At 49.3% G+C, this 19602-nt stretch overlaps 2 protein-coding genes across 2 annotated transcripts in view; one reads left to right on the plus strand and one right to left on the minus strand.

The window, feature by feature from the left end:
* Window positions 1-19602, plus strand: part of LOC146182466 (dihydropyrimidinase-like) — a 202459-nt gene that overhangs the window by 21188 nt on the left and 161669 nt on the right. The window lies entirely within an intron of this gene.
* The window catches only part of LOC146182467 (uncharacterized), a 31850-nt gene continuing 25612 nt past the window's right edge, over window positions 13365-19602 (minus strand). Inside the window, exons 5-6 of the mRNA XM_084577746.1 lie at window positions 18624-18915; window positions 13365-14598 (exon numbers count right to left, since the gene is read on the minus strand). Coding sequence (XP_084433872.1) covers window positions 13365-14598; window positions 18624-18915 — 1526 coding nt within the window. The remainder of the gene's footprint in view (window positions 14599-18623; window positions 18916-19602) is intronic.

Raw genomic sequence — 19602 nt, forward strand, 5'->3', positions numbered from 1 at the left:
AGCACAGGAAAAAGCTGCGGATTCTCCCTCCCCCCCCCCCGCCTGCTTCACAGCCCAGTCAAACCGGTTTCTCCCAGGGTCGTGAAAAGGTCTATAAACAGCTAAATTCTAGAACCATCTCATTAACGGAATCCCCCGCATTACAAGCTCATCGGCCTTCCTATATAAGTAACATCGCACCAGTCTGCATGAGAAAAAAAAAAGGCTTTCGTATCGCAAGTGAGTCTCACCATTTCTATAATACTGCCACTGAAATGAACTAAAGGGGCTTGAATGACCGACTACCACAAGCATCCCAAATATATCTTGGACCGCCGCCGTGGGTTAGCGCTTATTGTAATAAAGACGATATCCTGAAGTTGAGTGTATCGGTTGAGTACCGTGTTATATTTAAGAAAAGACTATTCTCACTAAAGCTGTTGTTAACCATCGAAAAAGTGATCTGCGAAGTGCGGCGCGGGCATCGGGATCCCTTCGTCTGGGTAGCGCGCGTTGTTTCCTGTCCGTTTGGAAAACGTGCTGGTTTGGTTCCTTCTTGTGCCCTCTTCATTGCCAACCACATTTATTTGATTGTGAACTGCACTCAAACCACAGGATTGGAGCACATTGAATAGCAAAGGCTGGCGAGCGCTGAAGGGTGCTCTTCAAAAAGGCGGCCTGTGTATAATGCAAGGTGGATCCAGACAAATGCCACTTTGTAATTCACGCCAATAGCATACATTGGAGTGGCGGTACTCAAAGTCACAAAATTGACTTCTAAAATTATAAATTGGTTTAAGTAAATGGAAGGCTCAATACAGTCACACTTATCGGCGGACACCTAAACTGCACCATAGTGAAGGGGGTAAAGTGAGAGTGAAAAAAGAGAGAAAAAGAGATGGCGTAGTGGAGGGCTCCGGAAATTTCGGTAACCTGGGCATCTTTAACGTACACTGACATCGCACAACACGCAAACGCCTTTGCGTTTGGCCTCCATCGCCGCGCTCCGGTTCGAACCCGGAAACTCCGGTTCAGTAGCCGAGTTTCTTAACCACTGAGTCACAGCAAAGGGCAAAAATCCGCCTTTTTTACAAGACCGTTCTGCGCATGAGCGCCCCTCCACTGGTTGACAACAACCACCAGTTCAGCTGCGCATGCCAGTTCTTGGACTCCCCGATTGAGGCAGCCGGAGCGGATCTGCCCTGTTCAGTTCGTATTTGTGACAGACGTATACGATAGATGGCGGTATCTGTCAAGTACACACATCGCCTATCTGTAGACGGCTGCGTCTCCCAGGAACGCTTTCAACAACTGGTAAACGAATTTTCAACGACTTCCCAAGGGGTACCACATCTTCTGAAAAATACGGATTGGCTTGCCCGCACATTTCAGGGGCGCTGGTGCACCCATGAGCCGCATGTTCATGCCATTAAACGCCACGTGTCTCGCGCTTCATTCAGAAGTACGAGCCGCCCTCATCCATAGTCAACCCGGCTTCCGCAATAATTCTTCCATTTGCGCTACTGCTAGCGGGCAGTTTATACGAGAAATAGCCCCGCCGGGGTGGTGCAGTGGTAAGACACCCGATTACTGTGCCGGAGTACCCGGGTCCGAACCCGACCTCGGCGGCTGCGTTTCGATGGAGGCGAAACGAAGAGGCGTCCGTGTGCTGTGCGATATTAGCGTTGTTGTTGTTGTGGCTGTAGGAAGAAGGAAAAGAAAATGCACGGGCCTGCTACTGGCTGTGTAGCTGAGCCACCTCCGCTGCCTCGTGCAGATAGAAGAGAATATAGAGAAGAAAGAAAAGCAAGAGGGAAAGAAAGACGCGCACCGCAACAACAGCCGTCGTCCACCACCAGCGGTGGCGTGTGCAATGACGGCCTACAACAGATAAATATTCGGTGCCAGGCCAGCCCCCGCCACAAGCAGCTGTGACCCACCTGCACCAACCCCATCAGGGCAGAGCACTATGATGTTAGCGCACGTTAAAGATCCCCAGGTGGTCGAAATTACTCCGGAGCCCTCCACTACGGCTCCTCTTTCTTTCCAATTTCACTCCCACCTTCCTCTCTTCCCTGACGGCGCGGTTGAGGTGTCCACAGAAAACAAGTGAGGCAGCTACCGCGCCTTTCCCTTCTTATAAATCAATCATAAATATACGAGAAATATTCACTATTAGATATTGGAGCTTCTCATCCAGATCATTTGGAAAACACCGACACTGGCTAAACTCCCAACATCAGCCTCGCAGACCATTCGTCTTATTTGGCCCATTGCTAACAAGCACAGGGGCATGCGGGAGGCTGACTTACGGAGTCTGGTCTAGGTGTGTGTTATAAGTTACCTCAACTATACCCTCCCTTATCACCCCATAAGCTGCCAAGAATGGGACGTCGTTAGCTGCCTTATTAGACAGGCATACGAGACGGCTTTTCACCTCCCTTACCGGACCCCTACCTCCAAACTCCTGACATTATAAATCGTAACGGAGCCTATAGAAACTCATTTCATCTCTCGGTACGAGCGCCTTACCCACACCCCCATGGTATATCATATATTCAACAGGGTAGGACTAAGCTTCAAAGCGACTACGGGAACCTCATTGTTACCCTTTACACTAAAAACAGGCTCCTAGATTATCATGTCACTCGCCGTAAGGAGAGGACTGTCACTGCACGAAAGTATTCGACGGATCGGACCAGTCTACGTCGACGCAGCCGAATAGTCCGACCGCGATGCTCGTGGCAGTAAACCACAGTGGACGACCGTTGGTTGCGTACTCCATCTTCATCAGATCGTCTGAAGAGGCCGAGAGGACGGCCATTGCCTTGGTGACGGTCTCCATCTCGGCAGAAATTATCTTCAGCTACTCTAAATCTGAAATTGCTAATTTAGCCAAAGGACGGGTCTCCCCTGCTGCCCTATTCCTCCCCCGCTTCACCAATCTCCCATTTCGTGAGATACGATTGGTCTCGGCCTCTACGCACTCATCTCATTCAGAGAACGAGGCAGGCCACAATTATGCCCGAGGATTCGTCGAGCGGACTGTGACATCACCAGTTCTATGCGCCATGCACTACCATTTAGGTAGACCTCTATCCCCTCTCCCTCATATTTCCCTTATGAAATCCCAAAAGGTAGCGTGGCGCAACTAGAAACAAACCAGCTCCTCAATCCCCCCATATATACTCACATATATCCTAGCGTTTACTCCCTTTCTTGTATGCTGTGTGGTCGAAACGCCACTCTCTCACACATACTCTAGGCTTGCCCTCGCTTCCCCCCCCCCCCCCACCCTCTCCCGCAGGTTTTCAGCTCCAGAGTCAAAACCAGAGGGAGGCTGCATAGCTCAGCTTAGACTCGGACACACAGATGCGGGTCGTGACAAGAACCATAGAATTCGCCGAATGCCCCGATCTCGTGGCCACTTCGTGGGGCTATACACCCCCACTATTCTACTACTTGCTGGCGATGGAAATAAAGTTCATCCTCCTTAACGAATGGGCATCCATGAAGCGTCCTCCATTATGGTGGAGTGTTCCTGTTCTAGTACACTATTACCGCGGTACATCTACGTTGATAAGGAGGTAGTGACACGTTTCGGAGGCGACATATCACAAAAAAAAAATGCAAAACCTTAATGATAATTGAAATAAAAAGTCGCCTCGGCAAAGTGTCGAACCACGGGTATGCTTCGCTGCTTCCTTAAAGATTGTTTTTACAAAACACCACTGAGTTAAAAAGTGGTATTGACGTATTTTTTTTTTTTTTTTTTTTTTGTAGAACCCAGTTCATTCACGAGTCTCTCGGGCCTGCACTATCTGCAGCTGCGGGGAAAAAATAAAAGACCGTTGCAGCCGCTAAAATAAAAAAAAAATGGAGGTGGTGGAAATATAAATCAAATATGAAGAAACGAACAACTCAATACTGTTAGCTGTTTCTTACTTACTTTCCTAAGAGTGGCTTTTCCCTTTCCAGCGTTATAGGGCACATATTCTGTGTGGTGGCGCGCAGAGCCCCGCCGGGGTGGTGCAGTGGTAAGACGCCCGACTACTGTGCCGGAGTACCCGGGTTCGAACCCGACCTCGGCGGCTGCGTTTAGATGGAGGCGAAACGAAGAGGCGTCGTGTGCTGTGCGATGTGAGCGCACGTTAAAGATGTTGTTGTTGTGGCTGTAGGACGAAGGAAAAGAAAATGTACGGGCCTGCTACTGGCTCTGTAGCTGAGCCACCTCCGCTGCCTCGTACGGACAGAAGAGAAAATAGAGAAGAAAGAAAAAGAAGAGGGAGAGAAAGAGGCGCGCTGCAACAACAGCCGTCGTCCACCACCTAAGCGGTGGCAGGTGCAATGACGGCCTACAACAGATAAAAATTCGATGGCTGGTTAGCCACCGCCGCAAGCGGCGTTGACCTGCCGTCCCAGCCCCGTAGGGCCAGGAACTGCCACCCTTATTCCTAAAGATCCCCAGGTGGTCGAAATTACTCCGTAGCCCTCCACTATGGCTCCTCTTTCTCTCCACTTTCACTGCCATCTTCCTTCCTTCCCTTACGGCGCGGTTGCGGTGTCCACATAAAACAAGTGAGACTGTTACTGCGCCTTTCCCTTCCTATAAATAAATTAGTTTTTGTATGCTTTGTAATATGGACCCTATTAAAGCTTTCTTCTAATTACCTGAACTGTCAACGATTCAGTGATTCAGCGAGGCAGTGACTTGACTCCACCCAAGGAGTGAAAAAGATGACCGTACCGTTTTACAAATTGGAGGACACTCCAACCGCACCGTAAGAAAAACTGATTTTTAGGAAGCGAGAGGCGCGGTAACTGCCTCACGTCTTTTCTGTGGACACTTCAACCGCATCGTAAGAGAAAGGAGGTAGGTGGGAATGAAAGTAGAAAGAGAAGCCGCAGTGGAGGGCTGCGGAGTAATTTCGAACACCTGGGTATCTTTAACGTGCGCTGAAATCGCACAGCACACAGACGCCTCCTCGTTTCGCCTCAATCGAAACGCAGCCGCCGAGGTCGGGTTCGAGCCCGGGTACTCCGGCACAGTGGTCGGGCGTCTTACCACTGCACCATCCCGGCGGGGTTGAAAAAGATAACCGTACCGTTTCACAAATTGGAGGTAACCCCAACCACACCGTAAGAAAAAGGGTGAAAAAAAGTAGTGAAATGCGGGAGAGGGAAAGAGGTGCCATAGTTGAAGGCTCCGGAATAAGTTGGACCTGCTGAGGTCCTACAAACTGCCCTGACAATGAAGCACCATGCGTACAATGCAATGCTTTCGCATTACACCTTCATCGAAACGCGACCGATAGTGATGGGACGAACGAAATGGACATGACAGCTGAGGCTACTCCTTCAACGAAGGCCTTTAAAAAGAGAAAGGAAACCTCACATCGGTGCTCCCTCTAGCAAGCTGTCGACGTCGGAACCGGAGTCGTAGTCTCGCATCGACCGCTCCATGGTGACACTGTGGCGTGATTTTAGTTCATTCGCGTTCTGAATGCAGTCAGGGTGATAAGAAGCGACGTAAACGGTACTTCTTCTTCTCCTTTTGAAACGTGGCACATACCCACAAGGTCAAGGTGTAGTAGGATATACATGGATATTTGCACAGCCAATTAAGACAAATTAATAGCGCCAAGCATGAATTTTGAAAAAAAAAAACAAAAAAAAACGTGTGGATGAAAAACAACAGAAGAGCATTTAAAATAAAATACCAAACATAATATTTGTTGGAAAAAGGGGATCTCGATGTAATTTATAGGAGAGAAAGAAAAAATTGAGTAAAAAGTGGACAGAAAGGGAGCGAGAGATGCGAAGAGAATGCACGGCGTGATGAAAACAGATGCTCTAGTTTTGGCAGCACCTCATCTCGAGCAGCGAAAGAAGGTCATCAGTGCGACGAAAGGTAATCGACGACCAAGAAAGTCGGCTCAAAGGCGCTGAGCCGAGGTCGGCTGAGCATTGCGCGCACTCGTGTCCTGTCGATGGAGGCTGATGTGTGAGTCATGTGACAGAAGACAGAGAAGAGATGCCGAAACTGAGGGGTCGCGAGCGACACGTATGCGACTGCCCTGTCAGGAGTAACACGCGCTTGTACATTTCCCGGTAACTGGTGCAACTGGGATAATCGCCACTGATTTATTTATAGGAAAGGAAAGGCGCAGTAACTGTTTCACTTGTTTTTTGCGGACACCTTAACCGCGCCGTAAGGGAAGGGAGGAAGGTGGGAGTGAAAGTGGAAAGAGAGAAAGAGGAGCCGTAGTGGAGGGCTACGGAGTAATTTCGACCACCTGGGGATCTTTAACGTGCGCTGACATCGCACAGCGCACGGACGCCTCTTCGTTTCGCCTCCATCGAAACGCAACCGCCGAGGTCGGGTTCGAACCCAGGTGCTCCGGCACAGTAGTCGGGCGTCTTACCACTGCACCACCCCGGCGGGGCTCAGCGCACGTTAAAGATCCCCAGGTGGTCGAAATTCCTCCGTAGCCCTCCACTACGGCTTCTCTTTCTGTCTTTCCACTTTCACTCCCATCTTCCTCCCTTCCGTTATGACGTGGTTGCGGTGTCCACAGAAAACAGGTGAGACAGTTACCGCGCCTTTCCCTTCCTATAAAATAAATCAGTGCGCGGCCTCGAACAGATGCCAGCTAAATCTGTGATTGCGGCTACTAGTGCTAAATACTAAAAAAAAAAAAAAAAAAACTCTGCGCACGACACGGCGCAACTGCGAACTATAATAATAAAGGCTATAAAGCTACCAGCACTGCAAACTCGGGAACCGTCAGAGCGATGGAGCGGCTGAACAATTCTACCAGCGCCAGTGCTAGGCTGCCCCAATTCTCGCGCCTACCTACTGATGTTAAATCCGAGCGCCACATACGATCCTGAGAAACTGACCCCCTCTTACCATAGGAGATTCATTGCCCGCAGACACGACCATATATCTTCGAATGGCATCAGTCACAGCGACCAGCTGAATACTGTAAGCTTCAGAACCCGAAGCGTGTATAACAACGCGATGGAGGTATACCCTAGTCACATGAGCCGCCTAACGACAGTTATTCTTAACCGTGGTTACCGAACTTAACTGCGTTTATCGCGAATAGTGGTTAGCCTTTCTCACACAGGCTGCCAGCATTCTTGGTCACTCCAACCAGTGGCCCCTTGGTTGCAGTTAACTGATGCGACCAATCGAAAGACCAAGATATATTTTCGTACACTTTATTTATCGCCGTATTCAGAAAGTCATCTGAAGGTGCGGCAATAGGGCGCTCAAGTGTCGGCACTGCCTCTGCTGCGGAACCTTCCGCAACCCTCCGCGCCAACACTTTCACTGGTGCATACCAAGCGTCTCTTTGTGGTGAAAAAATTTTATTGCGACAGCAATACTACTCCAAGTCTAACCGTTCGTAGCTGTGTGCCGTGTCCGTGGTCCCAGAGCCGGCGCTGCGCCTAACAGAAGAAGCACGCTCGGTCACCCGCAGCTAATGCTTTCGCTCCATATTCGGTTTAGCAGCTTTGAACCCTTATAAATATTTAAATCATCATTTCGGTTCATGATCCCTTTCCCAAGCCTTTCATCTCAGAAGAGCCGAGCATCAGGCCGGGCGATATCTTGTACCCATTGGAAAACCAGTGGGTACCCGGCAAGACCAGGCGGCACCGGGGAGCAAAAAATCGATTCGGCAGTGTGAATCCGTGTCACTAAAAAGTCGATAAGTCGTGAACGTTGTAACGTAGTCATGCCACCCATGTGCACTAGTGATGACGCAGCTGCTATGCGCGGCAAGTTAGTGGAAGATTCCCTACCTACCGTGTCATTCCAGCTGCGGTTCTCGGTGGTGGCGAGTTACCACGTGACCTATAATGCAATGTGACGCAGTCGTGACGTCGCGCTGCGGTTGCGCTATTTGAGTGGAGCGGACACCCGCTACAAAGTGGATGCTTTGCTTCCACTTGTTCGGAGATGTTTCCTGCGCCATTTGCCTGACGTAATCACGTGACACTCTTACGTTGACCTTTAGTATCCTCGGAAGTTCATAACCTCTAGCAGCCCTCCACCGCAAGCGGAAGATGCAAGCTGTCCTCCTGAGAGGCTTAAAAAAAAAAAAAAAAAGAAAGACTGCCACTCTTTTTAAACTTCTTTTTAATTCATGAACCATCAAGAGATCATTCAAAGTTTCAGCGCGTAAATCAAAACTCGCTGCTCCATTCGCCGACGCGTAGACAGTTCTGTGGAGGTCTCGTGAGGCTTTCTCTTTTAAAAAGTGCGCAATGACATCCTCCACACACTGTGCATCCGAGAGTGTGTATCACTGAGAAACGAGTGGGTCCAGCCAGTATATCAGAGAACGAAGAAATGAGATGTGGCACAGTACGGAACCCCTTTACATCCATGTGCGCCCTGTTTGATTACCGGTGGTCACGGTGCGAAACAGTATACAGGTCTTTCCTGTCTTTAAAAACACCCCCCTTTGTTCCCATTATGCAAGTTGGCAGATGACATGGGCCAGCTAGTAACATCCTCATCGCCGACACCACGTGTTTGCGTCAACTGTTATAAGCCGTGGCTTATCAGTACACGGCAAATATGCTAATTAAACTATATAAAAAACGACCAACAGCCGACTTTACCACGCCCTTATTAAAACACATAGCGCCCAACGAGGTCAAAACTCTTTGGAGAAACAATTGAGACAAAGCACATCTGTTAAGGCAGCATAAATTTCAATGAAAACTTTTGTCGACAATAGAAACAATGTTGATTCCACTGCTAACTACAGTAACAAGCAATAAACAATCGGTTGCCTCTTTTATCACGAAAACAAACTTGCTTGTCTGTACAAATGTTTCTTTTTTTTTTTTTTTTCGCAAACCCCGGCCAGTTTAAGGCAGCAAGATGGCTTACTGTTCGACGCGCAAAGCAAAAGCTTGCGAAAAAACAGTCGCTGCACACAAGCGTTTTCCCCCTTCGAAGTGAAACCCAGTTTGGCCAAACTCCCTCTTCGCTGGCTGCATGACCAGACGCACAAAAAAGAAAACAAACGTTGACTAGCATGCTGCAGGCACGATCTTCTCAACCACACGCACCTTCACCTTCCTACCCAGCAATGCTATCGGGCGAAATACCGGCCAGACGACAGAGAAAATGGCGTAAAAAAAGACCAACAAACAGTGCCCCCCGAACACGAAAAGTACTATATATGGATGATACGATGTGAACTCAACTACAAGCAAGCGAACGCTGAAGACCGGCTTGTACTGCGATACAGTTAAGAATATTGTACACGCTGACGCGGCCCCTGCGCGCGCAGGAAAAAAAGAAACCAGTCGCGGCTATTACAGCCGCCGCCGAAGAATCGTATTGTCCGAAAATGAGCGGCCTTTCCGGATCTGCAAGCATGGTAGATGAGAGGGGTTTGTCTCTAACATCTAGCTCGGAGATTAAGGTAAAAACTATTTACAACTTGCTGCGCGCAGTCTTGCAAGGCTTGTTTGGGCGTTGGTCGTGCATTATGACACGACCGCGTCAGAGCGAAACGTCCAACTGTGCGTCTTGTTGAGCTGAGTCAGACAATGGGAAGCTGGGCGACAGAGGTTACCCGTATAGCTCGACACGCAAGGAGAAGGTTCTTGAACAGAGATGACGGATGTATCGCGATTCCTGGTCCAGTTGTACTCACGTAACCTTTCGTTTGATCTACAAATGTCAAACGCAGACTCGAGCTCTCAGCTAATTAGAGAGTCTTAGCATAGCGTATAATCCACAGTCACCGCTTGTTGCGTCCGCGAACAGTCAATGCGCATGCGCGGAAAGCGCCAACAGGACGGGCGCCTCTACCGGGCGATATTTGCGCTCGCTTTGGCAGCTGGCGGCCATGGTAAGCGTTGCCGGGGGCTGTATGCATTGCGCTAAAACTCCCTAAAGATCATCGCTGCATGCACCGCAATTGCGGCGACCACTGATAAGCGCGCTTAAGCCTGACAACTACCTTCCAGGCTTCCTAGAGCAGCCATCCGCTTATGCCGCCGACTTCAGACAGCAATGCTGTTTATGAAAACACCGCTCCCGCGCTTTCATACATTATGACTGGCAGCATGCAGCTTCCTTGCGCTGAATAGACAATCTTATGCTCGGCTCTGTGTTTACCTTAAAAGTGCGCCGCGAGGGTTATTTTCCAACCGCGTTCGCAAATCACTGTCGAAATCGGCATTCAGAAGCAATATTGTTCAGTTATAACGCACAGTTCGCGAGCATGTACTTTCCGCCGTGCTGTAAGCCACGCGGAGAGACGGGTGGAGGGCACCATATTTAGAAAACCTGTCACCTAAAGTTTACGAAGTGTGCGTATTTTATACTCCAAAACTCACAGAAGGCGACCTAGTTGTACACAATAAAACTTACCGCAGTGAATACGGCTAACAGCAAATTCTGACACACTTAATCACAGAAAATAAAACCAAAAAGGGCTTCATGCCCCGCTGTTTACTAGGAATAAATGAGCACCATTTGGGATCGCAGCGGGATAATTTGCGCGATGACATGTGATAAAAATTGCGCTTCTAATTCATGTAGTACAAGTCTCAATTTACAGCACTCCACAAGAAAGGGCACTAGAAAAACGCCTACTTTCCATTCAGCTTTCCTTTTTTTTCCCCCTTTTCTCGGTCCAAACTTTCGAATAAACCATCCTCTTCATTCGTGCTGCCTTTCGTCGCCAACTATGAAGTCATATATGTCTACATATGTGTCATATGTCGTACCTTAACTGAACTTGCTACTAGGGCATTTTCAAGAAGAAATTCATTGCGCACTTATAATAGACAGCGCATACGTCGAGGAGGACAAGGCAGGCGCAAACTTTCATCTCTGCCTAATTCGCATTTGCAGCGCACTTTAAGTATACAGAATAGACCTGTAAAAACGATTCTAGGGCTGTCTACTTATAGATAATCCGACGACGAAACGCTGGAAGGATATGCCGTCCAGCCAGGACCTGAAGGTGCGGATGATAGTCACTGGAAGGATCGGGAATGCAGGTGGCCTTCTGAAAAAGGATCCTGTATCCTTCCTCTCAGGCACAGTAGCATTTAGTTATCAACGAAATAGGGTCTTGGTCTGTTCGACGAAATATTGAAAGTTCGCACTTGTCCAGTCTTCCTCATCTCTTCTGTTTCTATTTTATGCCTGCGCAGTTTACTTTTTGATTAAAGAGAATGTATCTAAACACACACGTCATGGCTTATAACTTATGCAAATGGGGCATTAGAAATGAATTTCCAACAAAGCAAAATAGTTTAATTGGGTTCTGCAGCCACTATCAAGTTGTGAACGGTAGGCTATTTATACCCATAAAGATTTAAATGCGTAAGAACCCTACCACACCGGTTCTCATAGGACTCGGCTATGGAGGCCAACAAAATGCTTAGAATTAAATCGACAACATTTGTGGGAATATTCCAAAAATAATAATGTCCTCGTGAAAAAATAAGAGGGTAATGTGAATTACAAAGCTATCTTGTGTTAATGGTATCCAAACAGAAGTGGAAGTGAATCGCCTGAAAACTAAGAAATAACCCAACGTAAGCTGGAATGACGCTCAAGAGCCCCAGATTAGTAGGCGAGTCGGAAGAGCGCGTGTATTTGTTGTCCTCTCGCTCTACTGGTCTCTGTGTGCTCATACCTGGCAGGAAATAACCAGTCAACCAATGGACCAGTAAAATGGTTAGGAACGCGTATACAAATTCTAAGAAAAGAAACGAAAAAACTGAGCTGAAGGCCAGCACTTGTGTTGTACCCTTTCGTGTCCCTGTTTACTTGGCACTGGTTATTTAAAAAAATCAGCAAAAGGCTACCGAATCGCGCTGCGAGGTATTCCCCATGTAGCGATTCACAGAGATAAGCACACATGCGCCAGGAGCAAAACAACATGATTACAGAGATCTTACTTGGCTATGCCTAACGTGGCTCAGTGGATGGTTTGGTTTTGGTTGGTTTTTGGTTTTGGGGTTTAACGTCCCAAAGACATAACCTCGTCGCTTTCTCCTCGCCAGCATCTGATAGAGTCGTGCTCGTGAGGACAGTGACGTATGTTGCCTAAGTTGCCACTAGCGGCAGGTATATATCCTATGCAGAATGAACCACTGGTCCAATATTGGCAATGCAATGATCCTATGTTGGACCGGATATTGTCAACACAGTACCAGTGTTGGACCAATGGTGCCTACTGCCCAGGGACTTTAACCACCTTGTACGAGCGTCTCTATGTGACCTAGCGATAGTGCATCTAATTCGTGACCCAAGGGTTCTCGGAATGGTGGAATCTGATCTCATCGTTTTGTTTTCAGGGTGAAGCCCGAGTTGACAGCTCCTGCCAGTACGATAAGAAAGGGAATGCTGAGCCCGTTAGACCTCGAGAAGTAGGGTTTGCGCACCGAAAAACAATTTAGTTTCAAAACATGGATATTTAGAAACCTACATCAACCCTTTCTTTACCGAAGACACGTAAATTAGTATATTTTTTGTCATTTAATTGGCGATTGTGTGTTCATCCCAGGAAATCACAATACACTCCCGCTCTCCTAGTAAGGAAGGATTTCTCTCCGACTGTGTCCTAGTCAATTTCATTGTGAAGAAAATCTCAGACCTCAGTCTGAACTGACGCCATACGTCCAGCCTTGCCCCCCAAAGAAAAGTAAAATGCATGTAGCGCCTCGCTTTTTCGCTCAGCCCATCAGCATGCTGGCAACGCCGTTATGTTGGTGCCACTTTGCGGTGCTGGACTACAATTACTGGAGATAGCCTAATTTGCTCTAAGGGGTCAAGCGGTGACAGCAGCAAACGCAGCAGCAAAAGACAGCGGCCAGGTCAAGTGCACTGAATAAAAACGTCCACGAATACAAATCAAGAAGTCCATAAAAAAATTCGTCTCCCCCCCCCACTATCCTTAAACCCAAAACACCAAACGACTACTGTGCCCACTGATGCGTAAACTGTGAAGCAAACGACGCATAGTTTCTGGATGTGAAATGCATCTAACTGCATGCACGCGTTTCCTGTGAAGTTCGGAAAACCATTCACCTTTGAGTTCTATACAGCGCACATCACTAGCGGTAGGCACTATAACGTACCCTTCTCTCCCTTATGAACCGAGCTGTGCTTTAGCGCAAAAGACGCAGTCACCGGAATGTCATCACTGATAAAATACTGGCGTCGGCCACTGATACAACTTGAGTCGACCCCCACATAATTTACAGCTTCGAAAACACACTACCCTTGGCTTGAAGTTCCTGGAAGGAAGGCATGTGTTGTAGAACAAGACGAAACTGAACAAAAAAGCGGACCCCTAGCTCTTCGTGAGCGGGGTAACCGCGAATGGTCATTCCGATGGTAGCCTAGCAATGGGCACGTCGCAACATGGTCCCTGCGGCTTCCAATCATCCTCCATTGCAGAGTGCGAATCCTCCGACCCTTCTTCTTCTTCAATGCTCAACTGCGGCGATAGCAACTTAGCAGAACCGAGCCTCGGGCTAGCGCCCTGTCCCGACGAACAGCTTCGCGGCGAGTCGTAGGCGGGGTCTCGTCTCGAAAACTCTCGAAACAGTGCATCCGATTTGGGATCGATGCTGAAGTCTCGCATCAGCAGACGTTTGGCGCCGTTTCCCGAAGAAGACCGCGCGCTGCTCGTGCGGCGTGTCGACCTGAAGAACCTCTGGAACACGGAAACCTTGCCCTGTGCTTCCTGAGAGCCTAGCGGCTCGGAGGAGAGGCTTGAAGACTGGAGAGCCTCGGCCGCTTCGGCAGCCGTCGGGCCGGCCTCTTCTGAGCGGGTCCTCATTTGCAGACCTTCCATCTGACGGCGCTTGCGTAGTGCACTCCTCCTGGAAGACGAAGAAGAAGCCGAGTGCAGTTCCTGGAGCGGAACGTGTTTGCGGCTAAGCTTGGCCGGGGGCTTGTTACCGTTGCTGCTCTCCATTGATTTGTAGCCGCTGTCGGCCTTCATCTGCTGCAGACGTGACTGGTGCCCCTGGCCATCGGCGCCTCCACCGTCCGTGTTGTCAGTCGTCGAGTCGAAGGAAGACGTGGTCACGCCGCCTTCCGTCCGGCTGGCGTCCGTCGAGGAACAGTCCGTCTCCATGCTGTCGAAGCTGTTGTCGGCAGAGCCCTTCTCGATTCTCCGCTGCAGACGTCGGGCCAAGAGGACCTTGTAATTCTGGCGACGCACTTCGCTGGGCAAGCTCTGCAACCTCCCGGGCCGTTCTTCGGTGGCTTCGGACTCCTGCGATGTGCTGAAGCCCGTGTTTCGATGATCCTGCAAGAGCCTTCTGTCCTCCTCTTCGATGACCTGACACGAGGTTTCCGCAGTTTCGAAGCAGTCGGTGGTGGTTTCCTCCTCTTCGAAGGTGGCCCTGAGTTCCCAAAGCTGGCGGTACTGCATCCTCACGGTCTCGGCGTCTTCCTCGCTGGGGTCGTCACTCTCGGGCGTCAGGGCGCCCGGCGAAGAGAGCGACTCCTCGAAGTCAACAGCCTCCTTGCTGCCGATGTCGTTGTAGCAGACCACGGACCGCCCCGTCGTCGGCTCCTCTTCCAGGGAGCGCGACTTGAGAAGCAGCCTGCGGAGAGCACGTTTTTCAGTATGGGTGAATGCGCATCTGGACGCAGCTTCAGCTTAGCGAGTGCTCAAACGAGTGCAGGATATTCCTTGCAACTACAGAACTAAAAACAGCGCTAGAACACGGAAAGATAGAAAGAGACAAACACGCATCGCAACCTTGTCTCTTTGTCACATTGTCTCTTCCTATCTACCCGAGTTCTAGCACTGCTTTAAAATAGTGTTCAACCAGCTCGCTCATCAAGCCACTTTCACAATACCTGAACTCAGAAAGTAGTCTAAAGCAAAATGTGTTTTATTAAGTCCACGTCATACGCACAGTCACATATACACGATTTGAACCTGCGTGATGCATGCTCTTTGATATAAACTTAGTACGTAAATTGTGCATAATCATACTCCAAATACATGCCCATTTCATTACGCTATAAAAATATACCAGACCACGCAGGGGCCCGTGATGCTTAAGCTCTCTATACATGCCTTTTACGATTTTCGGCAGAAATCTTATCATTTTTCCAGTATTGTTTTAGAGGCGTCACCAAGGTTATGTCTGCATTCGGGTACACATACCATTGAATGGAATAAGCAATCTTACGAATTCGAGTGCTGTCAGCTCTGCACCATACAAGAAGCCACGCTCCCTGTGCATCAGTGCTGCATGGAATTTGGCAATACTACGTTGTTGATCTAGAACTACAAGGGTGTTATACGTTTACCTCCGCATTCGAAGATGCGATGCATTTGCAGGAATGCAGGGCAACCCCACGCTGGGGACTACCGTCATTGCATAATCGCCTATGAGCACCATTAAAAGCCATGGAGAGCAGTGGGCAATGGTCACCCCGCAAGGCAGGATACTAAAGCGGTCAGCAGATTTGTTTCATCGTGTTGTTGGCAATTGTCGCCTTCGGAATGGTGTTCCGAAACCCTACAGAGTTCGCTTGAGTGGCATATTTTTTCACCTTCGCCATTTATCATTACAAATAAAAAAATCTTTTTTTTTTTTTTTGACAGCGTACGATGTAAGGGGGCTTCTTGTTTTTTGCGCTGCTCTGTGGTGTTTCCTGTGCCATTTCTGCATTTTATGGAAATATGACGATTTTGCCAAATTTTTATACGTGCTCGTGCTTAACAAGGTAATTGGAGGAAATGTAACATTTGAAAGGAATGTAAGACCTTTGCTGGGCCTCGTTGCAATCTATCAAGTGTCAGGTGCAACACAAATTAGAGGGCCTCTTAGATGTCCCTCAAGACGAGAATGGCGAAAGCCTATACCCTTAGTCTCCTATCATTTGCCTCTCATCGTTTGCCTCTTATCGGGGTTCATTGCAATGCTATGTTTAATTATAATTGGTATACAGGAAAGGAAAGGCGCAGTATCTGTCACAATTTCTCCTGCAATTGTGAGACTGGACGGTGCACCATCGCTCCTGTCGCTTCGCGTTTCATGGCGCGCGTTGAAGTGTGGGACTGCAGATGGCAGGAACGCAGGACAATAACATATCTCGCAGAATATCGTGAAATATGACAAATCTAACGCTCAAATTTCACTCACAACTTTCGTGCACAGGATTCTGTTACATGAGCCTAGAACGGCTTTCGCCTTAAAAAGAACACTACAGATAGACCCACAAAAGATGCTCATACCATGCATGTCCAAAACTTTAAACCTGATATCCATATTACACACAACACAAAAACAAAATCAACGGGAGGGGGGGATATGGGTACCTAATGTTTGCCTCTAAGGGTGTGACGAGGCAGTGTTGCAGGGCCCCTGAAATGCTACTTTCGGCAATATCCTATTGCAATAAATCCATGGATGTGGTCAAATTTCAAAGTTTTGCGCGAATCCTGTAAATTTAAAATAATTTTTATAGCGCTCCGGGTGAACACTAGCGACCGATTTGAGCGATACTTCCTCACACGTACCGCGCGCAAACGTCTCCTGTGACGTCACTTGGGCTTGCTGGGCGCGCTAGTTCACTGGAGGCTCCCAATTCGTGCGGGCGAGACAGAGCGTAGTGGGGGAACCGTCACGAATCTTCTTTTTACGCGCCGGCATGGTCTGAGTTGAAGGGGGAGAGCAGCATCATCTCGATCACTACTATGTTCGGCACTAATAAGTCTCTTAAATAGTTTTGCGTTACGGAGACGATCGGCGGGATACCAATTTCTCAAGCGCGTCGTCTAATTTGTGGGGCTCTGCAGCCCCTTTAAGTGTTTTAAACCGCGCGCGTGTTCCTATTTGTATTGTGTTTGCACGGGCAGCGCGAGTGCGCATGAGTAAGCAGATAATCTGGGGGGGGGGGGGGGGGCGTGACGTTAGCGGCGACAGACGAGGGTAGATAAGCGCGTCGGAAGCAAGGCGCGGGGCCTTTTTTGCCCCGGCGGAGAGGCCGGCGCGGGGCAGCCGGCGAGCGTCATAGGGAACCTGCACTGGTTAGGCGGCGCTGCATTTGCTCCGTAGTGCGCCTAAAAAATGTTGCTGTTAGCCGCTTGGTTCGCGATAAACGACCGCACATGTTCATCACTGTTACAGATACGCATGGGACAGATAACGTCCTTGCCTAGGCGCTCTCGACGTAGCACAGTTATCGGACGCGACACGCGAAGCTTCCACAGAACGTGCAATCTGATCTCTGTAAGCTCATGGAGGTAGGGTGAAAACGCCCTACGAAAGCGCCTTAAAGGTATTTGCTCTTCTCACTAGGCTATGTGTTACGGCACGGCGATCGCCACAGCAAACTTCATTGCAGGGTGCCTATGGGCCAGCAGAGTGTGCACGGACGACTGAAAGAAGATCGCCGACACGAAGATGGACGCAGTGCCTGCAGAAACGGCCTAGGCGTATTCGTGTGAGTTGTTGTCACGCGAGGAGCAATGTTTCTTGTGCCGCCGTTAGCGCATTGGCCCTATTGCTCGTTTTATTCGCTCTGCAGTGTGTTTTGTTTCGCCGCGGTAAAACCCTGACATCTTTCCCGCTTTCCGTTGGTGTTCTATTGTCGCGCGCGTGAACAGCCTGTTCTCAGCGCAGCAGCGCCTGATGCTTCTTTGTTTTGCTTTCTTGTTCATCCGGAACAAACCGGTGTTTTTAAGAGACGATTTGCCACTCGTCGGGCGAGACCATGGCTAGCGGACCCGTTTTTTTTTGAAGGCGAGGCCTTCAAATGTTTGTAAATAGCTTTCCACGACCTTTTTAAAGACTCGATCCCGTCCGCCGCTCCGCCCGTACATGCACTTCGCCGCTCGATTTAAAGCCGATCAATTAATTTTTGCCCTTATTATCTCCAAAATACTTTTTATTACACCGTTTTAAGCTCTACCACTTCCTGTGAAGAACAATTCAAAGTAGATAATAAAGCCTAGCTTCAACGAAGCGGTATACGAACGTGCCTCCGTGGCTCGGTAGTAGCACCTCTTACTCGGAGTGCAAGGGCCCCGGAGGGTTTGATCCCCTTACCCTGCACGGCTGTAATGCAAAGCCTGTGCTAAAGGTTCCTGCCGAATCGGTCATGTCACGCGGTCTCTTGACGTCATGCCCCCAATCAGTTCCCGCTCATTACAGATGCCAGATACCAGCCCAGCGCCATGCCCTTGATTTTTCGCTTACAACACCGATGTCGGATATTCTGGAGGATGGGGAATTCAAAGTGACAGGAAGAATTTTGCACTGGAATTGTACAGCCACTCGAATGGGTCCACTTTAAGGGTGAACATGTCCACTTTAGGGTGAACACAAAGGAGGTGGTAACTTACTCTATTCAAAGAAAAATCGCCTCCGGCACTGCCACATTTCAAACCAAATTGGCTTAGGAAAACAAAGACCTGGAAGGGATGCTTCGCATGTGGTATCGATTCGATTCGGTACACAGTCGGGCGGGACGCTGTTGTGCTTCGAAGACAGTGGTCACGCGATCGCGTGTTCCACCTAAGAGTAGACGGCTCTGTACAAAGAATTAGGCTGTACGCATGGTATGCGCTCCGACCGTCGAGCAGCACACGGGGCCCCAAAGGACGCACCTTCGCGCCATACGGTCGAGGCTCTGTTCCAGCAGTCCCGGGTTCTCGGTGCTAGCCGACTCTCGCAGCGAGGCCGGCACTTCGGACCAGCCCTCGCCCGACAGGTCCCGCCGCGGTGTGGCAGGAGGAGGAGGAGGCGCCAAGCGGGTGGGCGCGCTCAGACGCCTCAGTGGCGGGCTGGGCCAGTGGCTGCACTGCGGCTCCTGGTACCACTCGTCCTCCTCGTACCAGGGGATGCACACCGACGCCTGCCGCTGGATGCGGCTAACCGAAGATCGCTTGGCCTTAGACCCTGCATTCACGCCGTGAAGTTAGGCCCACGCCAGGACAAGGTCCCGGAGATCACAACCTGCCCTTGCCACGCGCCACTCTGTTCAAGCCAATTTCTCAATTGTTCTGCTTCATTTGGCTCGCCACGGATCATACAACGAATAAAACTGCAATGATGAACTTCAGGAATGTTACCTTGTGGTCATCTCTATTTGCTTCGCCGCATTTGTTCTCCGTGTGCCAGGACGAATCTGAACCAATTTGTCGGTAAAACCTTGTGCCTTTGACTATCTTTTCTTTGGCTTGTTATCAGTGCTGTCAGTATAATAGCACCATTTAGCAGTTCTACGCTTTACCTGTCCTCCCACATTTATTTTCTTACCCTTTATGAGTTTCTCAACACAAGCCTGGTTACAAATCTAAGCTATCTATTGCTTACTGCTAGGTGTAGCATTTTCCGTCACTCGCTGCAGCATTGCTGCGCAGGCGCGTACACGCAGCTACTAATCAAATGCTAGCTAACCAGATCATCTGAGATCAGCAAAAGCCGCTCTTGGAGAAACCTTGCGTGTGCGCATCTTCGCAAGTCCGGACTTCTCGCCTTCCTGTTCCTCCATTGAGGAACAGGAAGGAGAGATCTTTTTCCACCCCTTCCCTTTCTTCTCTTCTACTCAGACAAAGCACAAATCATTTTTCCAAGATTGGTACT

Source organism: Amblyomma maculatum, chromosome 8, assembly GCF_055883805.1.
Source record: "Amblyomma maculatum isolate TAMU_Amacu chromosome 8, ASM5588380v1, whole genome shotgun sequence".
Taxonomy (NCBI): domain Eukaryota; kingdom Metazoa; phylum Arthropoda; class Arachnida; order Ixodida; family Ixodidae; genus Amblyomma; species Amblyomma maculatum.